The sequence below is a fragment of the Heteronotia binoei genome, chromosome 6, assembly GCF_032191835.1.
Source record: "Heteronotia binoei isolate CCM8104 ecotype False Entrance Well chromosome 6, APGP_CSIRO_Hbin_v1, whole genome shotgun sequence".
Lineage (NCBI taxonomy): Eukaryota > Metazoa > Chordata > Lepidosauria > Squamata > Gekkonidae > Heteronotia > Heteronotia binoei.
In genome coordinates this window covers 41,192,653-41,216,274 of record NC_083228.1, presented here as the reverse complement: position 1 = coordinate 41,216,274, position 23,622 = coordinate 41,192,653, and the positions used below count along the sequence as shown (strand labels likewise).

Below are 23,622 nucleotides of genomic sequence, written 5' to 3'. Positions count from 1 at the left end.
AATCAAAGGAGAAGAAAACCTTCCTGAAAAGCCTCCCAATCAAAAAGAGAAGAAAGCCTTCCTCCCTAAAAGCAACAGATCATACCCAAAAGCAAACAGAAAACTTAGAACATACATAATAACACAGAATTTTAAGTAGCATTTCAAAGACTGGAGGGACATATTGTGACAACACTGCATTTTCCATAAGCAGTACATGTGGTAAGATAACCAAACAACTTTTGCACAGACAAGAAACAACTTCCTGATACTTGACCTATCAGCAGGATGCATTCTCTATTCCTAATTGGCTGTGCAGTACACTGTTGCCTAGCAGATCCCCTCTATGTTCTATATAGCACCTGCACCCTCTTATGCTGTATAACAGGGGTGGCCAAACTGTGGCTCAGGAGCCAAACTGTGGCTCTTTCACACATATTGTGGGGCTCTTGAAGCTCCCACCACCCTATTGTCTGGCTCTGAGAATGCATTTGTCTCTTTAAATCACTTCTCCAGGCCAAGCCAACCAGTGGCTTGGAGAATGCAGTTAAAGTTGTTTTCTTTCTACCTCTCCCTCCTGCATCTCCTTCCTTTCTGCCTGCCTGCCCTCAAACACCTGATGTTTATGTCTTGCGGGTCTCAGACATCTGATGATTATTCTATGTGGCAAGTTTGGTGTAGTGGTTAAGTATCTGAACTGGGAGAACTGGGTTTGATGCCCCACTACTCCACTTGCAGCTGCTGGAATGGCCTTGGGTCAGCCATAGCTATTGCAGAGTTGTCCTTGAAAGGGCAGCTTCTGTGAGATCTCTCTCAACCCCACCTACCTCACAGGATGTTTTTTGTGGGGGAGGAAGCTAAATGAGATTATGAGCCACTCTGAGACTCTGAGATTCAGAGTGGAGGGTGGGATACAAATCCAATGTCATCATCTTCTTAACATTAAGCAAGTTTGGCTGTCCCTGCTATATAAATAATCCTCTAGAGGAGCAAGTATGAGGATAGTTTTTATTCTTGTCAGGTGACATATATTTAAGTCCATGGATCATAACAAGAATTAAATATATGTTACTGCAGCTAAGTAGCAGTTCCCTTTAATGTCGTTATTATGCTTAAAGTATGAACCAAAGTCAAACATGCTTTGGGGGAACAAAAGTGAAAGCAGTTTTAAATGCACTTTCAATTGAAGCCACTAGATGTCAGAATTTTCTATATTTAAATATCCTCTCTCTCATATACACACACACACACACAGAGAAATTCCCAAATTCTCTTCCTCCTTCAATTTGGGAACAGATCTCTGTCAGATGATCTTTCTCTCAATTTAGGTCACACTGAGCAATTGTTTTTGTGTTCTGTATATAGAAATCAATAACAAGACATTTCAATAACAAGAAATGTCTACAGGACATTAGAATATATCTTTTTAATAAAATGCTAATGTAGTGGTTAAGAACAGCAGTCTCTGATCTGGAGAACCAAATTTGATTCCCCACTCCTCCACATGAAGGCGGCTGGGTGATCTTGGGCCAGTCACAGTTCTCTCAGAACTTTCTCAGCCCTATGTACCTCAGAAGGTGCCTGTTGTGGGGAGAGAAAAGGATGGAGATTGTAAGCAATGCTTCAATACAGTCCCTTTAGCTGCCCTTTTGGTCTCTATCTCAGGTTTCCAAAAACTTTTTTAAAGGCATGGACTATCAACTTGTTCATTCACTGCCCTGGACAACTGAACAAATCAGTGACTGAGGAGTAACATCTGCAGCTAGCTACTGAATATTCCTGTAATCTCAGCCAGTACTGCAGTGCCAGAGATTCCACGACTAGTTGGAATATTTTAGTACTTATTTTTTCCTCTCAGGTACATTTTGATCCTACCCATCTACACATCAGTTCAGATCATGAGTCTCCTCTTATTTTAACCTTACAGCAATCCTGTGAGGTAGGACAGGCTGAGACAGAGCTGGGACTCAAATCAGGGTCTCCCAGTTTGTACTCTAATGCTCTAGCCACTACACCACACTGGATGCCGCATGTATTATATTTTTAAAAATATTTCATATGTTGAAACTGTATCACGGGGATTTTTGTTAGGGATATATATACCAAATTGAAAGTAGGCACAAAACTAAGTGAAAATACCTTAAGTGAAGCTGCACCTTTACAACAAGGGATGGAAACTCACTTCCCTGAGATGTGAAAGGGGGGTAGGGGTGGCGGCAGTACATTCACTTACTGTCAGTTCACTCAGCTGTTTTGCTTAAGGAAGTTGCTGCTCTCAACAGATGTTAAAAACAAGACAGGGTTTTTTTTTATTTTCAGGAAAGTACACTGTCTGCTACCTTCCTCTATTTGTTTGTTTGACTGACTGATTGATTGATTGATTGATTTCTAACCCACCCTTCTCCATATAGCAGGCTTTGTGAGGGTTACAACAATATATATAACAACAGTGATTTAAACATAAACATATATAATCATTAAAACCTATAAAACGATTAATACTAACATTAGATGGTCATCTGCAGCTCAGTTAGTGCTAATCTTAGAAGGTTCTGCCTACGTGTGTCCACAGATGGTAAAATACTGGGCAGTAGACAAGGAGAGCATGCCAATGAAGCGGAGCAGGGGAAGCCCTGCTGCTGCCTCAACCATAGGCCAGATGGACCATCTCCGTTTTACTGGCCCTAAAGAGATGCATCAAGTCCCACAGGGCCCGGTTCTCTCTTGGGAGAGTGTTCCACCAGGTCGGTGCTAGAATTGAAAAGGCTCTGGCCTTTGGTTGAAACTAAGTGGATCTCTTTTGGGCTGGGAATCACAAGGTGATGTTGGTCCATAGAGCATGATGCTCTTTGTGGGGCATGTCAGGAGAAACAGTCCTGCAGATATGTTAGTCCCAACCACAGAGGGTTTTAAATGTTAACACTTGACCAGGAGCCAGTGCAACTAGCAGAGCACCAGATGCATGTGAACTCCTAATGGTATCCCAGTGAGGACACGCACCAATGCATTCTGGATTAACTGAAGTTTCCAGGTTAATCTCAAGTTACTAGGTTAGCCTGGTATAGAGTAAGTTACAGTAATGTAATTGGCGGTGACGATTGCATGGATCACTGTGGCTAAGTCACAGGGTGAAAGGTAGGGAGCTAGTTACTTGACCTGCCTAAGATAGGAAAAGGCTGACCTAGCAATGTTTGTGATTTGGGCCTCCATTGATAATGAGGCATCCAAAATCATGCCCAAGCTCTTCACTGATGACGTTGGTGTTAGAAATACACCATCAAGAGCTGGGAGTTGGATCCCCAATACCATCATCCCGCAGCTCAGGCACAGGACCTCCATCTTTTTTTGGGGGGGGGGGGTATTTTGGTATATTTGTGTGTGTGTACCTGGAAGTCATGCCAACTTCAGGTGACTGACCCCTACTGGGGGTCTGGAGGATATTCAGATAGGTGGCTGAATAAAGCTTGTCCCTGCCTCTCAACTGGGTATTTCAAGGAAGTCTTCCATCCAAGTACTAACCACAGTCGACCCTGCTTAACTTCTGAAATCTGATAAGACTGGGTTTACCAAGGCTATCCAGGGCAGGGCAGGACCTCCATCTTTGATAGGTTTAGCTTCAGTCAACTCTGCTTTAACCAACCAGCCACAGCATCCAAACCCTCAGCTAAAACATATGGGTCAAGTAAACCAACAAAAATACAAACTGTGATTAGAAGCATAGTAATACCCCAGAATTAATACCTGTCAAAAACAAATTTGTCTTATAAATAAATATAACTATAAGAAAAAGTAGAAAACCTTATACAAAATCTATAACACATGCAATCCAAAAACAAGAACTGTCATATACAAAAGAGAGTGACAACTAATCAAAAACTTAGTAAAATTCAGAAACTCAGTCCAAATAAGGTACTAAAGTTCACAAGACCATAAAGAGGACCACAGTCCAATATACAATTCAAGTAGTCTTAATACAAGAATAAGTCAACCCAGCAAGGAACAGGGAGTTTGGAGTAGCTGTCCATTTTTCAAAGATATGAATCTTCATCCTCAGCACAGGTAAATTATTGGACATGCAATTGTAAATTAAAGATAAAGGTAGTCCCCTGTGCAAGCACTAGTCAATTTCGACTCGGGGGTAATGTTGCTTTCACAATGTTTTCACAGCAGACTTTTTACGGGGTGGTTTGCCATTGCCTTCCCCAGTCATCTACAATAGGGCAAAAAGCCTCAGTATAAGTCAGGCAATAAGCCACAAACTCTATAGAGCTCCAAGACAACGTCTCAGCTGTAGATTTTAAATTTTGAGTTTTAAATTGCTCAGTACATTCAGTGAGTCACATCTTGCTCAAGATGTTCAAAGCGTAGTTATTGTTCATGCAAAACATCTGGGGCAGCACCGAGCTGGCCATCCAACAACAGATACAGCTGGATGTCATCAGTATATTGGTGACAATCCTGCCCAAAGCTACAACTGGGCAAGGGGGTGCATATAGATGTTGTATAAATAAGAGAGAGGATCATCCCCTGAGAGACATTGCATACCAAGGGGTGATACAGTGAAACCCTCTCCCCAAATGCCACCTTCTGTCCTCCTTAAGGCAAAAGGTAATATCAAGTTTTTAAAAAGAAGTTAATCACAACTGACCTTAAAGGTGCTATATATATATATATATATATAGGTCCTATATTTTTTGGGGGGAGGGGTGTTTTGAAATCTAGCTGTTCCTATGCAAACGTTCCTAGCCATCACATCACAGTTACCATATTTACAGTCCTGAATGTAATTGAGGTCAGCACCACTGTCAAAAAATAAATAAATAGAAGGAAGAGATGAGTCTCAAAAGGTACTAGATTGGATAGAGCCAGAAGGGAGAGAAACCCCCCTGGGAGTGGGCAGTGATCAATAAGCAGGTAAGAAAGAGATGTTTACTTCCACTGAAGGGTGTGTAATACCTGAAAGGCAGTGAGCAAGCAAACTGGGAGTGCCTTAGTCAATGAAAAGAGCTCCTTTCTTTTGCTTCTTCATTTGTTTAATGTTTAACATGCTCTTAAGCTGTGTGTCATCCAAATGCACACAGCGTTGCCACGCCTGCAGCCAACCGGGGCATGTGGTTCTGGAGCAGAGCTCTTGCATCCATGCAGCCAACAGAATTAAAGCAAGACATTTGCCACCTAGAGCACCTGCATGGGTGCTTTAAGGGAGCACCAAAGATAGAAGCTGAATGCTTATGTTAGCAATTTGGAGTAATATTGCCAGAACCATTGCTCTTTCTTAAATACACAGTGCAATGCCAAGCATATTTACTCAGAGGTAAATCTCAGAGTTCAATAGGATTTAAGACTGCATACATAAAAATTTAGGATCATTTTTACTTATTTCTTCAGAAAATTGTATTTACCTTCTTAGTCCAAAGGCTTCAAGAGTAGTTAACAACATAGTTAGTAAGACACAAAGGTATAATAAATAATAAAGCCTATAAACTGTACAACTAATTAAAGCCATCTTCGCACAACTGCACACTGGATTTGCACATACAAAGTAAGCATGATAAGCAGAGGTGGAAACAGCAGAGTAATATCAATAGTCTAATTCCTCCAAAGGAGGTGGCAGATGGAAAAATATGCACATTGTACCAGCACATAGACATACACACATGCCCTATAACAGCTTAACATCAGCATTGCCTGGCTTAGATAGGAGCTGCGCCACAACCCCAAAATACATGAGTACTCCACACTGTTATGTCAGCAGACATGGAAGACAGTAAAAAAGATAAGGAAGAGCCACATATGTACATTTATCCCTTAGTCTCCAAGAAAGCACAAAATTCATTCAAGTGATTGAACACGCATCTGAAATGGCCTTTTGCCAGATCAGAGTGCTTTCTCTGATTGGCAGAGACTGTCCAAGGTCTCAAATGGAAGTCTTTCAAATCACCTACTATATGATCCTATCCACTCGGTATGTCAGATGCTCTACCACTGAGCCACAGCCAGGGCTGGATCTAGGAGGGGCAGAGGGGTTGCTTGCCCCGGGTGCCAACGGAGGAGGGGGTGCCAAATTGGGTATGGAGTCCATTGTATTCTATGGGACCATAAGATAGAATGGCCCATAAAGGGGGGTCATTTTTTAATTTTGCCCCCCCCTCAAAAAAATTTAGATGCAGTCCTGGCCACAGCAGCTCCCCATGAGTTAAAAATAATTACTTGCACACATTATTACAGTAGTTCCTTCCTAGGGTTGTCAGGGTGGTTTCTAAAAAAAAACCACTCCTGTGCCTTTAACAGCAGGACAAGTTGAAATTTGGCTGATAAAATTTTCTTCTGGGCACACAGATATAGTTATAGGAAAACAAACTGCTTGATTTCTGTTTGAAATGCAGTTCTTGCTGGCACAGGAGCTCTGCCCCCCCCCCCAAAAAACCTGACAGCTCACCTTTCTCAGCAGGAATACTATATTCTCCATTACTGATGTGTGTGTGCTTTTAACTAGGCATCCACGATGACAAGGAATACTATATTCTCCATTACTGATGTGTGTGTGCTTTTAACTAGGCATCCACGATGACAAATTTCAATACAGAATGTTGTTGTTGTTCAGTCGCACAGTCAAGTTCGACTCTTTGCAACCCCATGGACAAAGTCACGCCAGGCCCTCCTGTCTTCCACCATTCTCCAAAGTCTGCTCAAATTCATGTTTGTTACATCAGTAACAATGTCCAGCCATCTCATCTTTTGCCGTCCCCTTCTTCTTTTGCCTTCTGTCTTTCCTAGCATCAGGATCTACTCCAGGGAGTGCTCCCTTCTCATTTGGTGGCCAAAGTATTTGAGCTTCAGCTTCAGCATCTGACCTTCCAGTGAACAGTCTGGGTTGATTTCCCTTAGGACTGACTGATTTGATCTTCTTGCAGTCCAAGGGACTCTCAAGAGTCTTCTCCAGCAAAATACTTAGCTCCAATTATTTATATTTTGGACATTTAAAAAAATGTTTCATAGGAATGTGCTGATTTCCACACTTTGTGAGGCATACTCCAATTATGGGATTCAGTATCTTAAACTGGGTTTGTTGCATATTACAGTATGATTACAGGATTAGTATTAAATATATGTGGTGTCTAGTGGTCTGAAAAGCCATATTTTCCTAATGCAGATAAGAATCTTAATGAGAAGTATTTGAATCTTAGAACTCCACAAGATATGTTGTTTTGTTGCAATACATGTTCCTCTCTTCTTGCATGTCTGGAGTTACTTGAATCTACTCAGGAAAGTTTGGGCATAACCCAAAATTCTAGAGTAAAATCAGGGACAGAGTCCACAATCCACTCCAATCCTGTGCAGAGACTAGCGTAACAAGAAATTCTGGCACCCAGGGAAGAGTTGGGGTGGAACCTAAAGTGATCTTGTAGGTAAAGCCAAAGATAGAAGCCACCAATCTAAAGCAGGTCTCACTCCCTGCCCCTCCAACAAAAAAAATTCTCTACTAATTACAGGCTAAAAGCAGCTTACACTGTTCAAAAAAAAAACCCCAAAACCCATCATATTCCACAAATTCAAGTTACCTAATCACAGATCTACCTGTCATCAGCAGACTAATCCCAAGGGCAAAGAGGAAGAAAGGAGCGATTTCATCCTTGCTGAAAAGTCTCCCTCCAGTGCTTCCTTTTCTTCCAGGAGGCAGCTTCTCTTTACACTTCCAGCAGCTGCAAGAGAAAAGAGGTGCAGACAGGTGGGGACAGTTCTACTCTTGATGGAAGTAATCTCACCTTGGGCACTTCCAGGCTGCTTTAGAAGTTGTCACTCAAAACAAAAGCTGTTTTTTTTCAGTTGAGGTGTACAGCTTAGAAGCTTGGCTTGGTTCTTGCTTTCCTGGCATGTGACCTGAAATTTAGGTGGGAAATCCTAGCCAGAATATTTATTTTCTGATAGTCTTTCTGTGAAGGTTGCCAGCCAAACACAGCTAGGTGTCTCTGAGGACCAAACTACACAATATGTTTGTTGTAGGATTTTGAGCAGTACTTCATTCATTTTCAGTATTCAGTTTATTTATTTCATTTATACCCCAAAGCAACTTTGTGAGGTAGGTTAGACCAAGTTTGTGCAACTGGTCCTAGGCCATCCAGTAAGCTTCCATGACAGAGTAAGGATTCAAACTTGGGTCTCCCAGATCTTAGTCCAACATGCTCTGACTGCTTTATTGGCTCTCAGTGCATGTGCATCCCCACAGACAGACAAATAAACACCCCAATGGTGCAAGGAGGAAACTGGAACCCTTGCTTCTAGTGCCATGATTCTGATCCTTATTAGGCCCCGCAATGCATGGGAAAATAGGTTCCCCACAGCTTCCATGTGGCTACAGGGAACTCATATTAAAAAATATCATGTAGCTTCTGTCTGCCCGTGCATAGATGCAACAGAAGTCAGTGCCCTGTTATTGGCACATAAAGATAAAAACTCAGCACATGCATGTGAATTAGCTAAAAGAAAAGTTTACTAAGATATTTAGGGAGCTGCATGGACTGAAACAAAAAAAAGTCTAGTTGACTAAGCTACATCTTCCTAGCAAGATGGAGAATTGGGCTACACACACACACACACACACACACATACTGAAAGGAAAGGAGACGAAAACTCAAAATGCCTACGTGCCAAAACTCAGTCAATATCTCCCAATTATGAATTGACCAATGATGAGGCTAAATGTCAGTTTGGGGGGGGGGGCTTCCATTTGATGCCCTATAGGTCCTACCTAACTACCAATTAGCATAGACAATAGGATTGCCAGGTCCAACTCAGAAAATATCTCAGAATTTTACGGGTGGACCAGGAGCAAGGTTGTGACAAGCATGATTGAACTCTGAAGGGAGGCCTTCTGGGTTCCATGCCTTGAGCTCAGTGGGGGTCTGCGGAGCTTGTCTCTTGTGGCCCCCCTGAATCAGGCTGTTGGAGAGGTGCCACAGACATGGCATCTCTAGGGGAGACCCTGGAGGGGTTTTCTTTCAGCATGGGGCTTTTGCAGGGAGACAGCGGCAACTGTTCCTATCCTTCTTGTCTGCTCCAGTGCTCCACGGCCATGATCGCCATTTCAGCAAATGCATTGCTTTTCTACCTCAAACACAGCAATTCTACTCTGCAAGTAAGTTTGCTTTTCATACCATCGGCTAATGAGTCGTTTTGCATAACAGTAAATGCGTCAGTTCAAAGGAAGAGAAAGAGGTGAATTCTCCCCTCCTCACTTTCCCGTGAATCTGGCTTCCAAAAGATACAAAGAACAACTTTGAATGCCAGCAACAATCTGAATTTGACTGAATATAGATACTTAAATGGACCTGGATTATTATTGAATAAGTGATAAAGATACTATTATTTGGTTATAATTTGGTCTGAACAAATGAAATATATTCCAAAGAGATTGGTACTTGTCGTCTGAGTGCAACTGAAATAGCAACAATCAAGATATACGGCTGGTGGAGATTTGGAAGGATAGACTAACTGGATCTCTGAGTTACTTTTCAACTTTTATTATTAGACTGAATTATTCTGTGGAGTAAAATAGCATCACAAAGCGAAATGTTTCATAAAAAAGATACAATGGATATCATATTTTCTCTAAAGCAGGACCTTGTTTTATTAACAGAGTTGATAAAAAAGCATATGGGAGCTTTTATGTTGAAAGCTAGCAAAAACTTGAATCTACATGGGCAGAGTGACAAAGAGAACTTGATGATGTCTGTGGAGCTGGAAATGGAAAAAGATCCGTCGGGAAATGAAAAGAAGAAAACTAAAATGGAACCTTATGGTGCAGTTACTAAGAAGAACCGGAAGTTAAGGCTATTTGAAGTTTTTTTGAGAGGATCTAATGGTGTGGGATTTTTACTAGCGTTACTGAGAGGGGTGCTTGCATTAAGGAGAGAGGATGCACATTTCATTAAAAAATCAAAACGTGGAAAACTTTCCGGAAGAATGGATGTTAAATTGTTTTCCCTTTCTGTAGGTAACTGGATAATATGGAACTCTCAGCAAGATATGTGATTTTAAAAGGCAAAGTGAGATCTTTGCGGTTTGTTCCTCTCTGATTAATATGGACATAAGAGCTAAAGGATTGAAAAGTTTTGAAAAGAAATTTAGATAAATAAACAGTTAACTTGGATTAATTTTTAAGAAGGCAGACAACACAATTATTTTGTAATCTGGTAGATATGCTCATAATATGTTTGTTTGGCGAAATTGCTTATACTGAGATAAACTAATATGCTCGTTAACCATTTTTCTTATCTCTCCATTTTTTACATTATTTTAAATTTGATCTTTTTCTCTATCCATTTGAAATATGTAAGTTAGAAGGATAAAAAAAAATATTTGTTTTTGTGCCTATCTAAATGATGACATTGTTAAAATAACAAGTCAGTTTGTATTTTTAATATGGTTAAGCTTATCCAGTTAGTTCTGTGTTGAGACCTTGGTGATTTTTTTTTTATATCTATGTTTGCTGTAGAAGAATAGTTGTATTTTAAGTAATAGCTTAGTAAAAAGTGTACAATGGAAAATGAAGATGGTAGAATATAAGGGGAAAACTCAATACTTGCAGGTAGAAAGGATTAGTCATTTTGTTTTGAGGTGAAAATGTAACTGATATATTTGCAGCTTTCTTTGTATCTGATCTGCCGCTCTGTATTTCCCCCTCCCTCTTGATGTTTCTGTACTTGTGCTTATGCTTTTTCTTTTTGTAGTTAAAATTAATAAAAATTATAAAAAACGAATTCTGAAGGGAGTTCTGGCCATCACATTTAAAGGGGCTGTGCTCCTTTAAAATGCCTACCTTTCATTGGAAATAATGGAGGAAGGAGCGCCTTCTTTTGGGACTCATAGAACTGGACCCCCTGGTACCATCTTTCTGAAACTTGGGTTCTTTTCAGGAAAGGCTCCAGATGCTATTTTGAAAATATGGTGTCTCTACCTTGAAAAACAGCCCACCTAGAGCCCCAGATACCCAATGATCAATTCTCCATTATACCCTGTGTCAAAAGTGCCCAGCAGACATTCAACCCTCCCTGCTTTCTGATAATCCTGAAGCAGGGGAGGGCCTCCATACCATGGGATTCCCTGGGGATTGGCAATCCTAAAAACAAACAGGTTAATTCTTTCATAACATCAGGTAGAAAACTTGTAAACACTCCAACACATGTACTCTGACAGTGAAGCAAGTTTTGCTTTAACACCTCAGGCTTTGCAAGACTTCTTTTATCTAGACTGCAGAGAAGTTGAGATCTTAAACGCAGCTTTTCTCTGATTTAGAGTTCAAACCCTGGATATTTTTACTCCATAAAAAAGAACAGAGAATGCTGTGGGCCTTTAAACCGTAACAGATTTATTGTGGCATAAACCTACTTGGACAGCAGCCCACTGCATTACGTGCATGAAATGCTATCTCAGGTGACAGATGAGATAGTGAAAGTGCAATCAACAGGCTATAACAAGTAAGAGGTACAGCCCGTGATGTTTCCGTACAACAAGCACAATGGCTGCCCTGACCTGGATAGTTCGGGCAAGCCCAATCTCATCAGATCTCAGAAGCTAAACAGGGCTTACCCTGGCAACTACTTGGATGGGAGACCTCCACAGAATACCAGGGCTGGGACACAGAGGCAGGCAATAGAGCCACCTCTCTGAACTTCCATGTAGGGGTCACCAGAAGTCAGCCATGACTTCCAGGCACACATACACACAAAAAAATACTAACAAAAACTAAGAAATAAAGTAACTACAGTGGCTCTATATACACAGTTGGCACTCGCACCATCTTCCTAGCTTTGTTTTGCTAACATAAAGCAATAAATCCTTAATCTTGATTATAAACAGATCCAGCAGCTTCACATTAGATTCTCCCTTTCAAGTTTCTTTCTTTCTTTTTTGTGACCTCTCAGTGATGGTCTTCTAAACAAGTCAAATAGCTCAATGTAGAAAAGTGATGCAAATCTGACCTAATGACATTTAGAAATTAGTGAAAAATCCTTTCTGTCTGCCAGGACTCTCTACTGGTGATTTGAAAGGCTCAGATCCCCACATTGCCATAAAGCTTATTGATGACCCTGGGCCAGTCATTCTCTCAGCTGAATTGACTTCTCAAAGTTGTTGTGAGGGTAAAATGGAGGAAGGAGAAATATACAGATCAGCCTGGGTTCCTTGGAAGGAGGGAAGGATAAAAATGCAAAAGAAATAGTAATAATTATTCAATGAAGACTCCAGAATGAAATTGCTGGACTAGAGTTTGATCATGTTCATTTAGAACTTAATAAAGAGCAGGGATTTCTCTCCCACAACAGGTGTGAAATCAATATAGCAAATCTAGGAAGACTGCATTATGTGGGATGGCCAATACAATGCCTTGTCAGTGCAAACCTAAGCAGAGATGCATCCTTCTAAATCCATTGAAGTCAATGGGCTTAGAAGGATGCAACTTTGTTTAGGAATGCATTGTGTTTCATTCATATGTGAACATTTGAGCTTTGTATAGAAGTGTAACATTGTACATTGTGCACTTCCTGGCCTTTTGAGCCCACAGTTTAGAGTTATTTTCTCTATAGCTATATAATATGTTGTATGCAACAAGGATGCTTTAGTTCTCAAGGCATCATAAAACTCTTTACTGTTTTCACTGCAAGGTGGCTACCATCCTGGAATTTTTATTGCAGGATGCGTGCAAATCAATCCAAAAAGGATCTTCAGAAATCGGCTTCTAAGGAAAGCAAGTTCTAAAGCTCTTCTTCTTAGGGCAGTGCTTCTGAACTCTGTCATGCTTTCTGCAATAAGATGGTGCTTTCCAGCCTGCTTTAAAGTTTACCTTTCTTTTTGTTTTGGAATGTAGTTTTTGTTCAGTTCGACAAAAGGTTACTAATTTTGTACAACAATGGTCTCTGTTTATATTACGCAACAATTAAAAAAACATGCTGAGACAACAGTAATGAAGCATTTCACATGCATATACTGGGTGACAATGCATATACTATGATTCTATATGAAAAATATTACTTGCATGAACAAAAAGATAGCATTGTCTGTAATGTTAGTAGTAATTTTAATACCTAGGAAAATTTGGTGAGGGGAAAGGAAGAGTAGCAGGTAATCAGAAGTTTTACAGTCACAAAGTGCTAGATTGGTGGGCAGATGCAGCTGAAGCACTATCTAGATTCTAGGGAGCCAGCTTGCCTAAAGCCAGACACCTACAGACCTTGAAGAGGGTTCAAGAGGAAGAGATCAAACAGAACCCCCTGGTGGTACAAATAAGGAAGTGTCCGGAACGTTCATGAACATCAGTTGTTTTTCACACTGTCTGATTAATGGAGAGAATCCGCTGACTGCAATGGGTTGAAACCTAAGTATCCATTCCAAATAGTGATGATGCCCTCTTCTGATGTATGGGATCTTCCACCAATACAACATGCCTCTTCTGCTGAAGCAAGTCTCCTTGGGCCTGATGCATTGGAGGAAGGCTACAGCATTAGCAGAATGAAAACTTTTTCAGGTTTTATGAAGGGGAGAGGGAGCAGTATATGTAATTTCTATTTATGATGTTTGATTTGGGGTGGATGCAAATCAACATTAGGCATAAGCATGAATCAGCACATGGACCAAATTTCATCATTAATTTTGGCCACTCCATGGAGGCTCTACCATCATTAATTTTCATGAATTTTTTAGCACATTCCATGATGGTTCATGACGGAAGACAGACTGGTGCTGATTGATTAAATTGTTTACATATATTAGTCATTGTAGATTTTCCAGGCTGTATGGCCGTGAAAGCCTTTGACAACATATTGTTTACGGACATCATTGTATGCTTTGGGGTTTAGGTGTTAGGGTTGGAGTCAGGGGCTTTCAACCCACCATATCCCCTTCTTTCTAAGGGCTTTCATCATATCAACATATGTCATTTCACACTGCTTTGTGTTTGGGTGTCAGAAATGGACTCAGAGCTTGGAGCCATCACATCTATATACATCTCAGGGCTTGGCTCCACAACATCTACATATGTCATTGCACACTGATTTGGGTCTAAGGTGAACTAGGGGCTGTGAAAGCAGCTGTGCCTCCCATCTGCTTCAGCCGTGGAGCTCTGTTTCCTAGCCACTCTGTGGAAACATTTCTAACCCTGTCTGTCCTACAGAACCCTAGAAGCAGTCACTCACTCATTTCATCAAGGAAAGGATTGCTGTGCATTGTCAACACTTCTCAGAGCTTCCAGCCACCATTGTCTACTTACTTCTCAGGGCTTTGAGTTACCAGGTTTAACTGTTTCTCAGGGCTTTCAAGCCACTATATTTGCTTACTTCTTGGAGCTTCAAGCCACCACATCTACATAGTCTCAGGGCCTGGAGCTTCCATGTCTACAAGCAAGTCCTTTTTTGGAGAAAAAGCCCAGCAGGAACTCATGTGCATATTAGGCCACACCCTCTGATGCTAAACCAGCCATAACTGTGTTCCTGGTCAAAAAAAGCCCTGTCTACAAATGTCACGGCACTCCGGTTTGGGTTTGGGTCTCCAGTGGTCCCAGGGGAGATTGCTCTGATTCTGTTGGGTTGGCAAAAATGCCCCCCTTCAGTTTCTACTGGAGAGATTCTCAAGGATTTTGATTCTGTTTTTGTTCTGTTGAGCTTCTGCCTTTGTCCCCCCCCCCCCCTCTCTCTTGCTGCTTTTCAATAAAGTATGGGGGCACCTTCCGGTGGAGGACATAATTCAGTCCCTGAAAATCCAATATTCACCAAACTTGGGGGGCAGATAGAGGAGAGTTAGTTTCTAGCGTACCAGGAGGGGTCATACCTCCTGAGCCTGCACTTCATTTCCCCAGAAAACACTTTCCTGGGGCACCTTCGGGGGGGGGGGGGCGTAACTTGAACAGCAAACTTGGAGAGTAAATTTCTAGCACACCGAGGAGGGACATTCAAAGTATCATCCATGGTAGCAGTTTGCCTAAAGCAGATCTGGCTAGTATTCTAAATAACAGGGACCAAAGAGTAAAGGCTTTTCTTGAATAACTGACCAAATGGCATTATTGCTTAATAATCTAAAAAAAAAAAATGCAATAACTACGTCCTAACAATAAAAAAGTATTTAAAAGTCTATTTGGAAAACATATTCGGTTACACAGAAGAATGTTTTCAGTAGCCATGCTCCTTGTCACTGGTCCTTTCCTCCAAATTTTCAGAGCTACACAACTGTCATAGGAAGGGGAAGGCGAGAGAATCAGCAGGCAATGTAATGGAAGCCCCAGAAAAGACTCCAAATTTTATCTTCTTGTTTGTCTCTTTTTATAATAATTCATTAACCAGTGTTTTTCACACACTGCATTCCTGAACAGATTTCCCACTATACAATGTGTGCTTTCAACAAAAATTACCATGTGCTGGTAATAAAGAGTTAATGAGTAACTTGAACATAATTGTTCTGTGCTATATATAAACTAAAAGTGATATTAAAATGACACAGTTACTTAACTCTGTACTGTAATGACATGATGTTTCAGCTAGACTCGGTTTTGGTTTGTCAAATTTGCATTCACTTATGATTAACACCCCCCTTGACTTAGCATTTTTATTCAGAAACACTGTTTTTCCCTCTTTCAGAGTTTATCAGATTATGAGATGAACAGATTCAGTACAATGGACCGGCCGTAAGTCTCTCATTTTTTTTCTTTTCTCCATAAAACAATTATTTTGCTGCAAATATTGTCATTTGATTATTTTCTATACATAGAACAGAACCAGAACACCAAACTGTGCCCAATTAACTGTGCGTGATTGATCTTATACTGCAATCCTACACCGAGCTACATTTTTAAAAGTCCATTTCCTTAGAAGGGTGTAACTACATTTAGGATCAAACTGCAAGTCAATTAACCTTGTGGGCTTTAGCAATCCTGAACAGATCTATTCAGAATTATACTCCAATCTATTCAATGGAGCTTACTCCCAGGAAAGTGTTTTTTTAAGATTACACATTGAGTTCATTAGTCAATCTAGTAAATCGATTAAACTTGCATAATTTTACATCTAGAGGGAAAAAGCATACTTTTCTTAAAATGCTCTGTGTCACAGAAGGCAAGTTCTTAGGATGAGAGTCCTCACAGGAAGGAATGACTATTTTAAGACTGTGTTTGCCAACTGCAATAGTTAGGAGCACTTGCACTTAAAACCATTTTAAATGTAATCAATGTGTTGTTTTTAATTAGGGACACCTTTTTAGTTGCTCAAACCGCTCCAGATCAGTTTATCTAACCAACTGATTGACTCAACACTGCTTCCCTAATGTTGTCCCAAGTAACTTGATGCATGCAGTCAAGGTCTAGCACTTCCCTTAGACATAGCGGAATATTTGACTAACTTCAGATGCCAGTGTTTCGTTTCACCTGCTCTGCGCTTTCATACATGTTGTATACACCTGCTTTTTGCCATGTGTTTTTGTACAGGGATAACATGAGTGGTTATATGCTCACAGAGAAAGAAAGAAAAATAAGCTTGTGCAATTAGCTATATGAAGATTGTGCTTGGAGCGGGATTCTTTGTCACCATTTGGCAAATAACCGGTCATTTGGTTGCCAACTTGCTTGGAGAAAAAAATGTCCATTTAGTAGATGCTCAATGGGATTTTATTTACCAGGTGATGTTATTTACTTCTACGCTGTGAAAAGCTTCATCTGACAATTTCCACACCTTAAACCTCTTTTAAAGACATTTTTCTCCTGACCTGTTGGCAACCTTATTCCCATGGAATGAGGAGTCTTCTGTTGCAAGGAGGATTCCTCCAATGGAAGAAAGTCTGTATGCTAGAGGCAGGTTCCATTTGCTGGAGGAAGTCTCCATCCCATTGTTTCCTACATAAAAAGGCTTTCCCGTTAGATTGGCAATCATCAGTACTGAGCTTGGAAGAAAGCCTGTCCTATTAGGCAAAGTCTAACCGCAGTCACAGAAGAACCTGCTGATCATTGAGTTTGATCTCAGTGCAGCCTAATGCATGAAAGTGTGCTCAGTTCTGTCTGATTCCATATCGGAAGGCAGCATTCAATCAAATGTGTTGGATTCTAACAGTAGGAAGCAAGCAGAGTTATATTTTTCTAAGCCAGTCAACTTAATGGGCTTAGAAGGGTACCCTTCTCAGGATTGCATTGTAGATTTCTTTTGAATACTGAATAGGGTTATGAAATTGCTGGATTCATAACTTACAGCTTAGGTAGTGGGAAACATTTCTCAGAGAGCCAGCATAACATAGTGGTTAAGAGTGGAGAACTCTGATCTGAAGAACTAGATTTGATTCCCCACTTCTCCTCCACATGATGCCTGCTGGGTGAACTTGGGCCAGTCACAATTCTGTCAGAACTCTCTTGTCTCCCAAGGTACCTGTTGCAGGGAATGGAAGGGAAAGGCAATTGTAATCTGCTTTGGGTGCATTCATACACACTAAATAAGGTGCTTTGCAACTGGATTTTTACTGTGTAAGAATAGCAAAATCCACTTGCAAACAGTTGCTGTGTGAAAGCATCCTTTGAGATTCCTTAGGCAGGAAAAGCAGGATATAAGAGCTTACTCTTCTTTATATTTTTGCTTGATGCTTTGCATGAGATCCAGTTAGTATTTTAAGTGTACTGTATGCCCCAATTGTGGTGAAATGTGTTCTTTTTTCTGTAAAGCAATGAAACAATGAGATAATGTGTAGAATAAAGAATGAAAATTGAAAGTCCAGCAACTGTCATGACACACTAATGTAGGTCTCTATCAGTGCAGTCTTAAACACAGTTATTCCATACACCTTTCATAGCCCATTGACTTCAGTGGGCTCAGAAGGGTTTAACTCTGCTTAGAAGTCCACTGAAAGCACAAGCAACCTCAAATAACATTTTACTATCACTAAGATGCTTGTTTTTTACAATATTGCATTTATTTGCATGAAGCCACCTCTAAAACAGGAAACGTCACCATTCTCCTGGGAAATTTTAAAATGAGAAAATGTCAGGAGGACCTTACTGTAGACATTAAATCTTGACAAAATCATATTTTCACACAACAAACAGAGCATTTAATGATTCACAGCAGACAGGCAGCCCAATCCAGACATACGTGACAGCCGGCTGCTCGGACACGGGCGGATCTACGGCGCCACTCATTGGCTTCCAAAGGGAAGATGTTACGCCACGCTTGGAGGGGAAAGAGCAGTCCAACAAGCGAGAGAGAACCTGTTGGCATGGTGATTCCGCCCTGGCGCACACCATTGGCCCGCTGCCAAGGTGCAGGCTTGCGTGGGACCATGGGATTGGCCAGCCCATTGCATCTGACCTACCTCAGGGCAGCTGCCACACACACACACACACACACACATACATACCAAACCTTTAATGGCATAATAGAATCAGATAAAAATACACAGAATATAAAAATGTAAACATTGGAGATAAAATCAAAATAAAACCGAGCTTACAGATGCATTCAAACATGGTCAGAATTAAATTAAATTTAAGGATGTCAGCCACACACACACACCATGCCCTTCCAGGGGTTGGGAATGTGGTAGAGGGCAGACCAAGGGAAGGGAGCAGGCGGCAGCACAGGGAGTGGACTCAGCAAATGCCCCCTGCTGGAGCCCACTGCTGGGTACAAGTGCCAGAGACGCTCACACACCGAGCGATCGAAAGCAAGGAGAGGGGGAAGACGGGGGGGGGGGGGACAGTGGAACTTACCGAGCCATGGGCGACAGTCCTTGCATGCAGAGCCTCCGGGAGCCTCCGGGAGCCCTCGCAGGTCAAAGATACTGTCAAAGCAACCACGCAGTGCAAAACTCATCACCAACGTGCCTGCCTGTCCCTCACTCTAAGTCTCTATGGTCAGGAGCTCACCAGCAGAACTTCCCACCACGCAAACCAGTCCCTAGCAATTGAGTTGTGCGAGGCAGAGCGGAATTATTTCTAGGAGGGGGGGTGCGATTGGGCGCCGGGGAGGGGGCTCGCCAGGTTGAGGCGCGAGGGGATTGGTGAGGCAATCATACCGCTCCCTAAGGGGTCTGCGAGCTTCTGCAGCAGCGAAGGCGACCTTTGTTTTTTGTTTCAACGAGTGCCTATGGAACACGCCACTATTTTTGCAGGCGTAATGTTGCGCCTCTTGGGGGGGGCAAGAGTTTAGTCATGGGCTAAACTGCTCAGGAAGCTGCCTAAGCCTGGCCACGCCCCCTCCTCCACCCCCTCCTCTGCCTGAATGCCGCGGTCCGCCTCACTTCCGCCCACGCTCAGGCACAGCCCTCAGCCGCTGCTGCCTTCAGGCGGAGTGGCACTCAGGTGGCCCCCCGCGCATGTAGCTCCCCTCCACTGCGGTGGCGCCGGTTGTACATCGGCGCAAACCCTTCCTGCACCCATGTAGTGGCTTGTCTGCTCCCAAAAGACTTTCCACCCCTCCCCCCCCAGATTGTGCTGCAAGATACCTTTAGCATTTGTGATTTATCCATTGATTATCTCAGTGCCTGGAAGCCAAATTCAAATATTTTTTTCCCCAAACGATCCTAAGGAGGTCTAATTTGGAAGTAAGGTCCATTTTATTCAGTGGGGCTTATCTCTAGGAAAGAGTTCTTAGCATTTTAGTCTTTGGATCTCAAACTGCTTCTTTAGACTGGCTTGTCTAATAGTATTTGATATCTTCTATTGTTATTCACTTATCTGTTCTTTCTGTCTGAATGAAGTTCAGGTATTGTAATTCTCATCTTCACAGCACTTGTCAGTATGCGATTGCCTAAGCAAGTGGCAAGATGAAAGGAATGTAACATTTATTTACTAAGTTGCTTCCTTTCTAACCCAATGGGGATGCATAGCAACTCACAGCATTTTCCCCTTAGAAGAAAGTGGTAAAATATTCAAAGTCAGCATTATCACAGAACACAGTCACCCTGTTCTGTGTCAAACATTATGGAATTTAACTAGCTGGCCCAGTCCCAAGCTACCAGAACAGAGGTACAGAACCTTCTTGAGCCTTTGGGCATGTTTGGAAATGAATTGTGGGAGTAGGCACCACACAAAATGTCTGCCAAAAATGTTGGGGCCAATCATATGTTGGGAGGTTGCAAGCCAAGCATGTTCCTAAGATGGTGGCAGCATGCTTGATAAAGGTGATATCTAGAGTTGCCAGGTCTGTATTGGAAAATACCTGAAGACTTTGGGGTGGATCCAGGAAAGGGTGGGGTTTGGGAAGGGGAGGGACCTCAGCATGGTATGATGTCATAGAGTCCACCCATCAAAGTAGCCATTTTCTCCAGGGGAGCTGATTTCTGCCAGCTGGTGATCAGTTGTAAAAGTGGGAGATCTTCAGGCCCCGCCTGGAGGCTGTCAACCCTGGATACCTCTTGGGTTCTTCTGCAAACACCTTCTGCAACAGTGACTGGATATTTACTTTGGAGAAGAGATGTTTGGGAAATAAGCAAATGGATGCCAGTAAACTTATCACAAATGATGCTACATTGGGGATTACTGCAATAGATTCTAATGTGGACATCATCTCTCCAGTTAGAGTAAAATACTTCCCAACACCTCCCAACTAAAATGCTAAAATGTAGCAAATAGATGAGCATATTATTTATTTATTTATTTATTACTTTACATTTATATCCCGCCCTCTCCGCAAGCGGACTCTATTTCAAATTAGAAATAAATGCAGTCTTCTTACCCTCTACAAGTTAATTGGGAAGCAGAATCATTTCACATTAACCAGATTTCTATTTCAAATTAAATTTAGGTATCTCTCTTGCCCAGCCATTCCTGGTCTTTTCATATGTTGTTGCCCAAACCAATATTATAATGCCCTTGTATAGATCTATCATGTGGCCTCATTTGGAGTACTGATAATCATATCTCAAGAAAGACATTGCAGAACTGGAAAAAGTACAGCAGAGGGTTATGAAGATATTGGAGCACTTTTTCCTATGAGGAAAGGCTGAAGAGTCTGGGACTGATTTTGCACTAGGTTTCTTCTGGGTGGTGAGCCCTTTTGCCTCTAGCGCTTCTCTCCATTTTCGCATAAGCTGCCACGGAGCTGCGAGTTGGCATGATGCTTTACCAATGCAAGCAAGATCCTCTGACAAGCAGTTTTTGCTTGCCGTGGGAAGGTGGTGCGCCAACTCACAGCTCCACAGCATCTTGTGCGAAAATGGAGAGAAGCGCTGGTGGCAAAAGGGCTCTCCACTCGGAACAAGCCCTAATCGGTTTGGGACTTTTCAGTTTAGAAAAGAGATAACTAAGTGGAGACATAAGGTTTATACAATTCTGTGTGGGATGAAGCGAGTTGACAAAGAATTTTTTTCTTCCTTTCCCAAAATACTAGAATTTGAGGAAATCCAACGATGAACAATTATAACATCAATTATAACAATTAAAATAAAAGTAATAAATTAATATAGACCCATAAAACCAATCTAATTCCTACCCTAAAACCGCAGGAACCCCTGCAAAATTACCCACAAGCTAACTGTACTTCAGAATAAAGATGTATTAGAAAGAGCAACCTCTGTCAAGGAAACAGTTACATGGCAATGCCAAGTTTTTGTGACCACATGCATTGCGTAAGGATAAACACTTCCTCTTGTCCTATTTTCATCTGTGCAGTTAATGTATTAAATTCTTGGAACTCATTTCAGCATTTCACATGTTATCCTTTCCTCATGTCTTCTCTGGGTTCCAGTGATTAGATGAATATAGCACAAGTTTCAAGCTTGGAACTTAATTCTTAGGCGTGTGTAGGGCTCTTCTGATCGAGACTGTAGCCCTTGGGGAAAGGGCCTTAAGCCTCACCCAGTACCATTTTCCCACCTCCAGAGGGTTTGTTATCTGACCCGATGGGAGAAACCGTGTGTACTGACCTTCTTCATTTCCCAGCAGGGCAAACATCACCCCACCCACCCCCCCACAACCATTTCAGTCAGAAAAGGAGCACAAGGGAGGCTGAAGGGACCTCTCACCGCATGCCATGGTCCCAAAGACTCCTGGCTCCACCCCCAAAGTCCCCAGATATTTCTTGCATTGAACTTGGCAACCCTACCCTACATGCCTGGGAGTTGAGTTTCAAACACAGAACTCACAGTGGACACCTGATCAACAGGACCCAGGGAGGATGCAGGGAAAACATAATTTATAGATAATACCATAGTCATCTGGCTAAGCTGGGGCAATATGAAGTTCAGAATACTATCTGTGGTCTTGGAGCTGGTGTGCTCACACACTGAATGAGTTTTCCCATCTACTTCAGCTTTGAGAGAAATTGTGTATCTCCCTTAAGCATACAAAGTGGAACCCCCTCTACAGAGAAGAAGCATTTCTAGATATGATATCTCTGTGTGTACAAAGTGCCTGCAGCTGTAAAGATGTACTGGATATAGGGCAAATACATTGCAGCTGGTGCCCCACTATGTTTTAAATATCTTGCCCAACGTTTTCTACAAAAATTACTTCGGGCATTCAAAGATAGTGACAGAACAGCAAGTACAAGAAGCTCATGCTGTAGCTTTCTGCTCACTAGCAGAACTGAAATGGGACTTGATATCTCCCATCCATTGGAAAAGATTGAGGATTCTATATGAAGGGGCAGTTTTCATGCTCTATTAGTTATTTTAAGGTTTTTAGGTTTTTAAATGCTTGATTTTAAATGTAATTACTTTGTTCCGATTTTATTGTTTTATTGTTTGTTGTAAGCCTCCCTGAGCCACTCGTGGGAAGGGCGGAATATAAATCCCGGAATAAATAAATTTAGTTAGTACATCTTTATCTTGTCCTTCCTCCCAGGAGTTCACAACAGTTTTATCAATCTAAATTTGGGTCCATCAAATCCTGGTCTAACCCTTGCACCATGCTGCCTCACACATGTGAAAGCTCCATTTTGGAAGTTACAGAAAAACATGGGAAGTACAGATCAGCTGCATTTACTGTTTCCCTTGTATCTTTGAATATTCAAGCTCCTCAAGGAGCAAAAATGAGGTGGTAGGATAGTTTTGTATTTAGGGATCCAGTGTCTAAGGACCCTGGGCATGAATAAGTAGGGCGCACACTGTGAAATATGATCATTGTAAACATCTAATTCACAAGCCCAGAACTGTCTAAATCTTTCACAGAGACCACACCATAATTATATTCTCTTGTCTAAATTTATTTTGAAATTACAGGCACACACCATTCAATCATCAGCAAGAGTCACATCAATTTTTTTGCAACGTGTAAAGTTCAAAATTCCAATCTCTCTTGTAGTGCTTATTAAGTAGGAAAAGGCAAGTTATGTCTTGTGGGGTTAGGATGAATATTGATGCCTCAAATATGCCTATTTTAAAAGGTAGCACACTTTGGACATCTACGACACCCCAAGCTTTCAAGATGATGATGTTTCTCTATTTTTTGATTTATAACATCTAAGGCAGTCATTGCCTGAGGATTTGAAAACATGCTTTAAATCTTTGAACTAATAGCAGCTCGTGTAAAAACATCTATCTTTTCATGATTTAGTTTGTATATTTATACTTCCTAAAGAGGAACAGCTCAAAAACCTTTCTTACAGAGCTAGTTAGAGGGGCTAGTAATATTCAGAACTTGTAAAAGAAAAAAGTATCTGGGTCAAGAAGTGAGATCTACAGTTA

The 23,622-nt window shown here is 41.5% G+C and overlaps 1 protein-coding gene across 1 annotated transcript in view; it reads left to right on the top strand.

Annotated features, from left to right (window-relative positions):
- The window catches only part of BLNK (B cell linker), a 140,559-nt gene that overhangs the window by 34,058 nt on the left and 82,879 nt on the right, over positions 1 to 23,622 (top strand). The window contains exon 3 of the mRNA XM_060241368.1: positions 15,603 to 15,649. Coding sequence (XP_060097351.1) covers positions 15,603 to 15,649 — 47 coding nt within the window. The remainder of the gene's footprint in view (positions 1 to 15,602; positions 15,650 to 23,622) is intronic.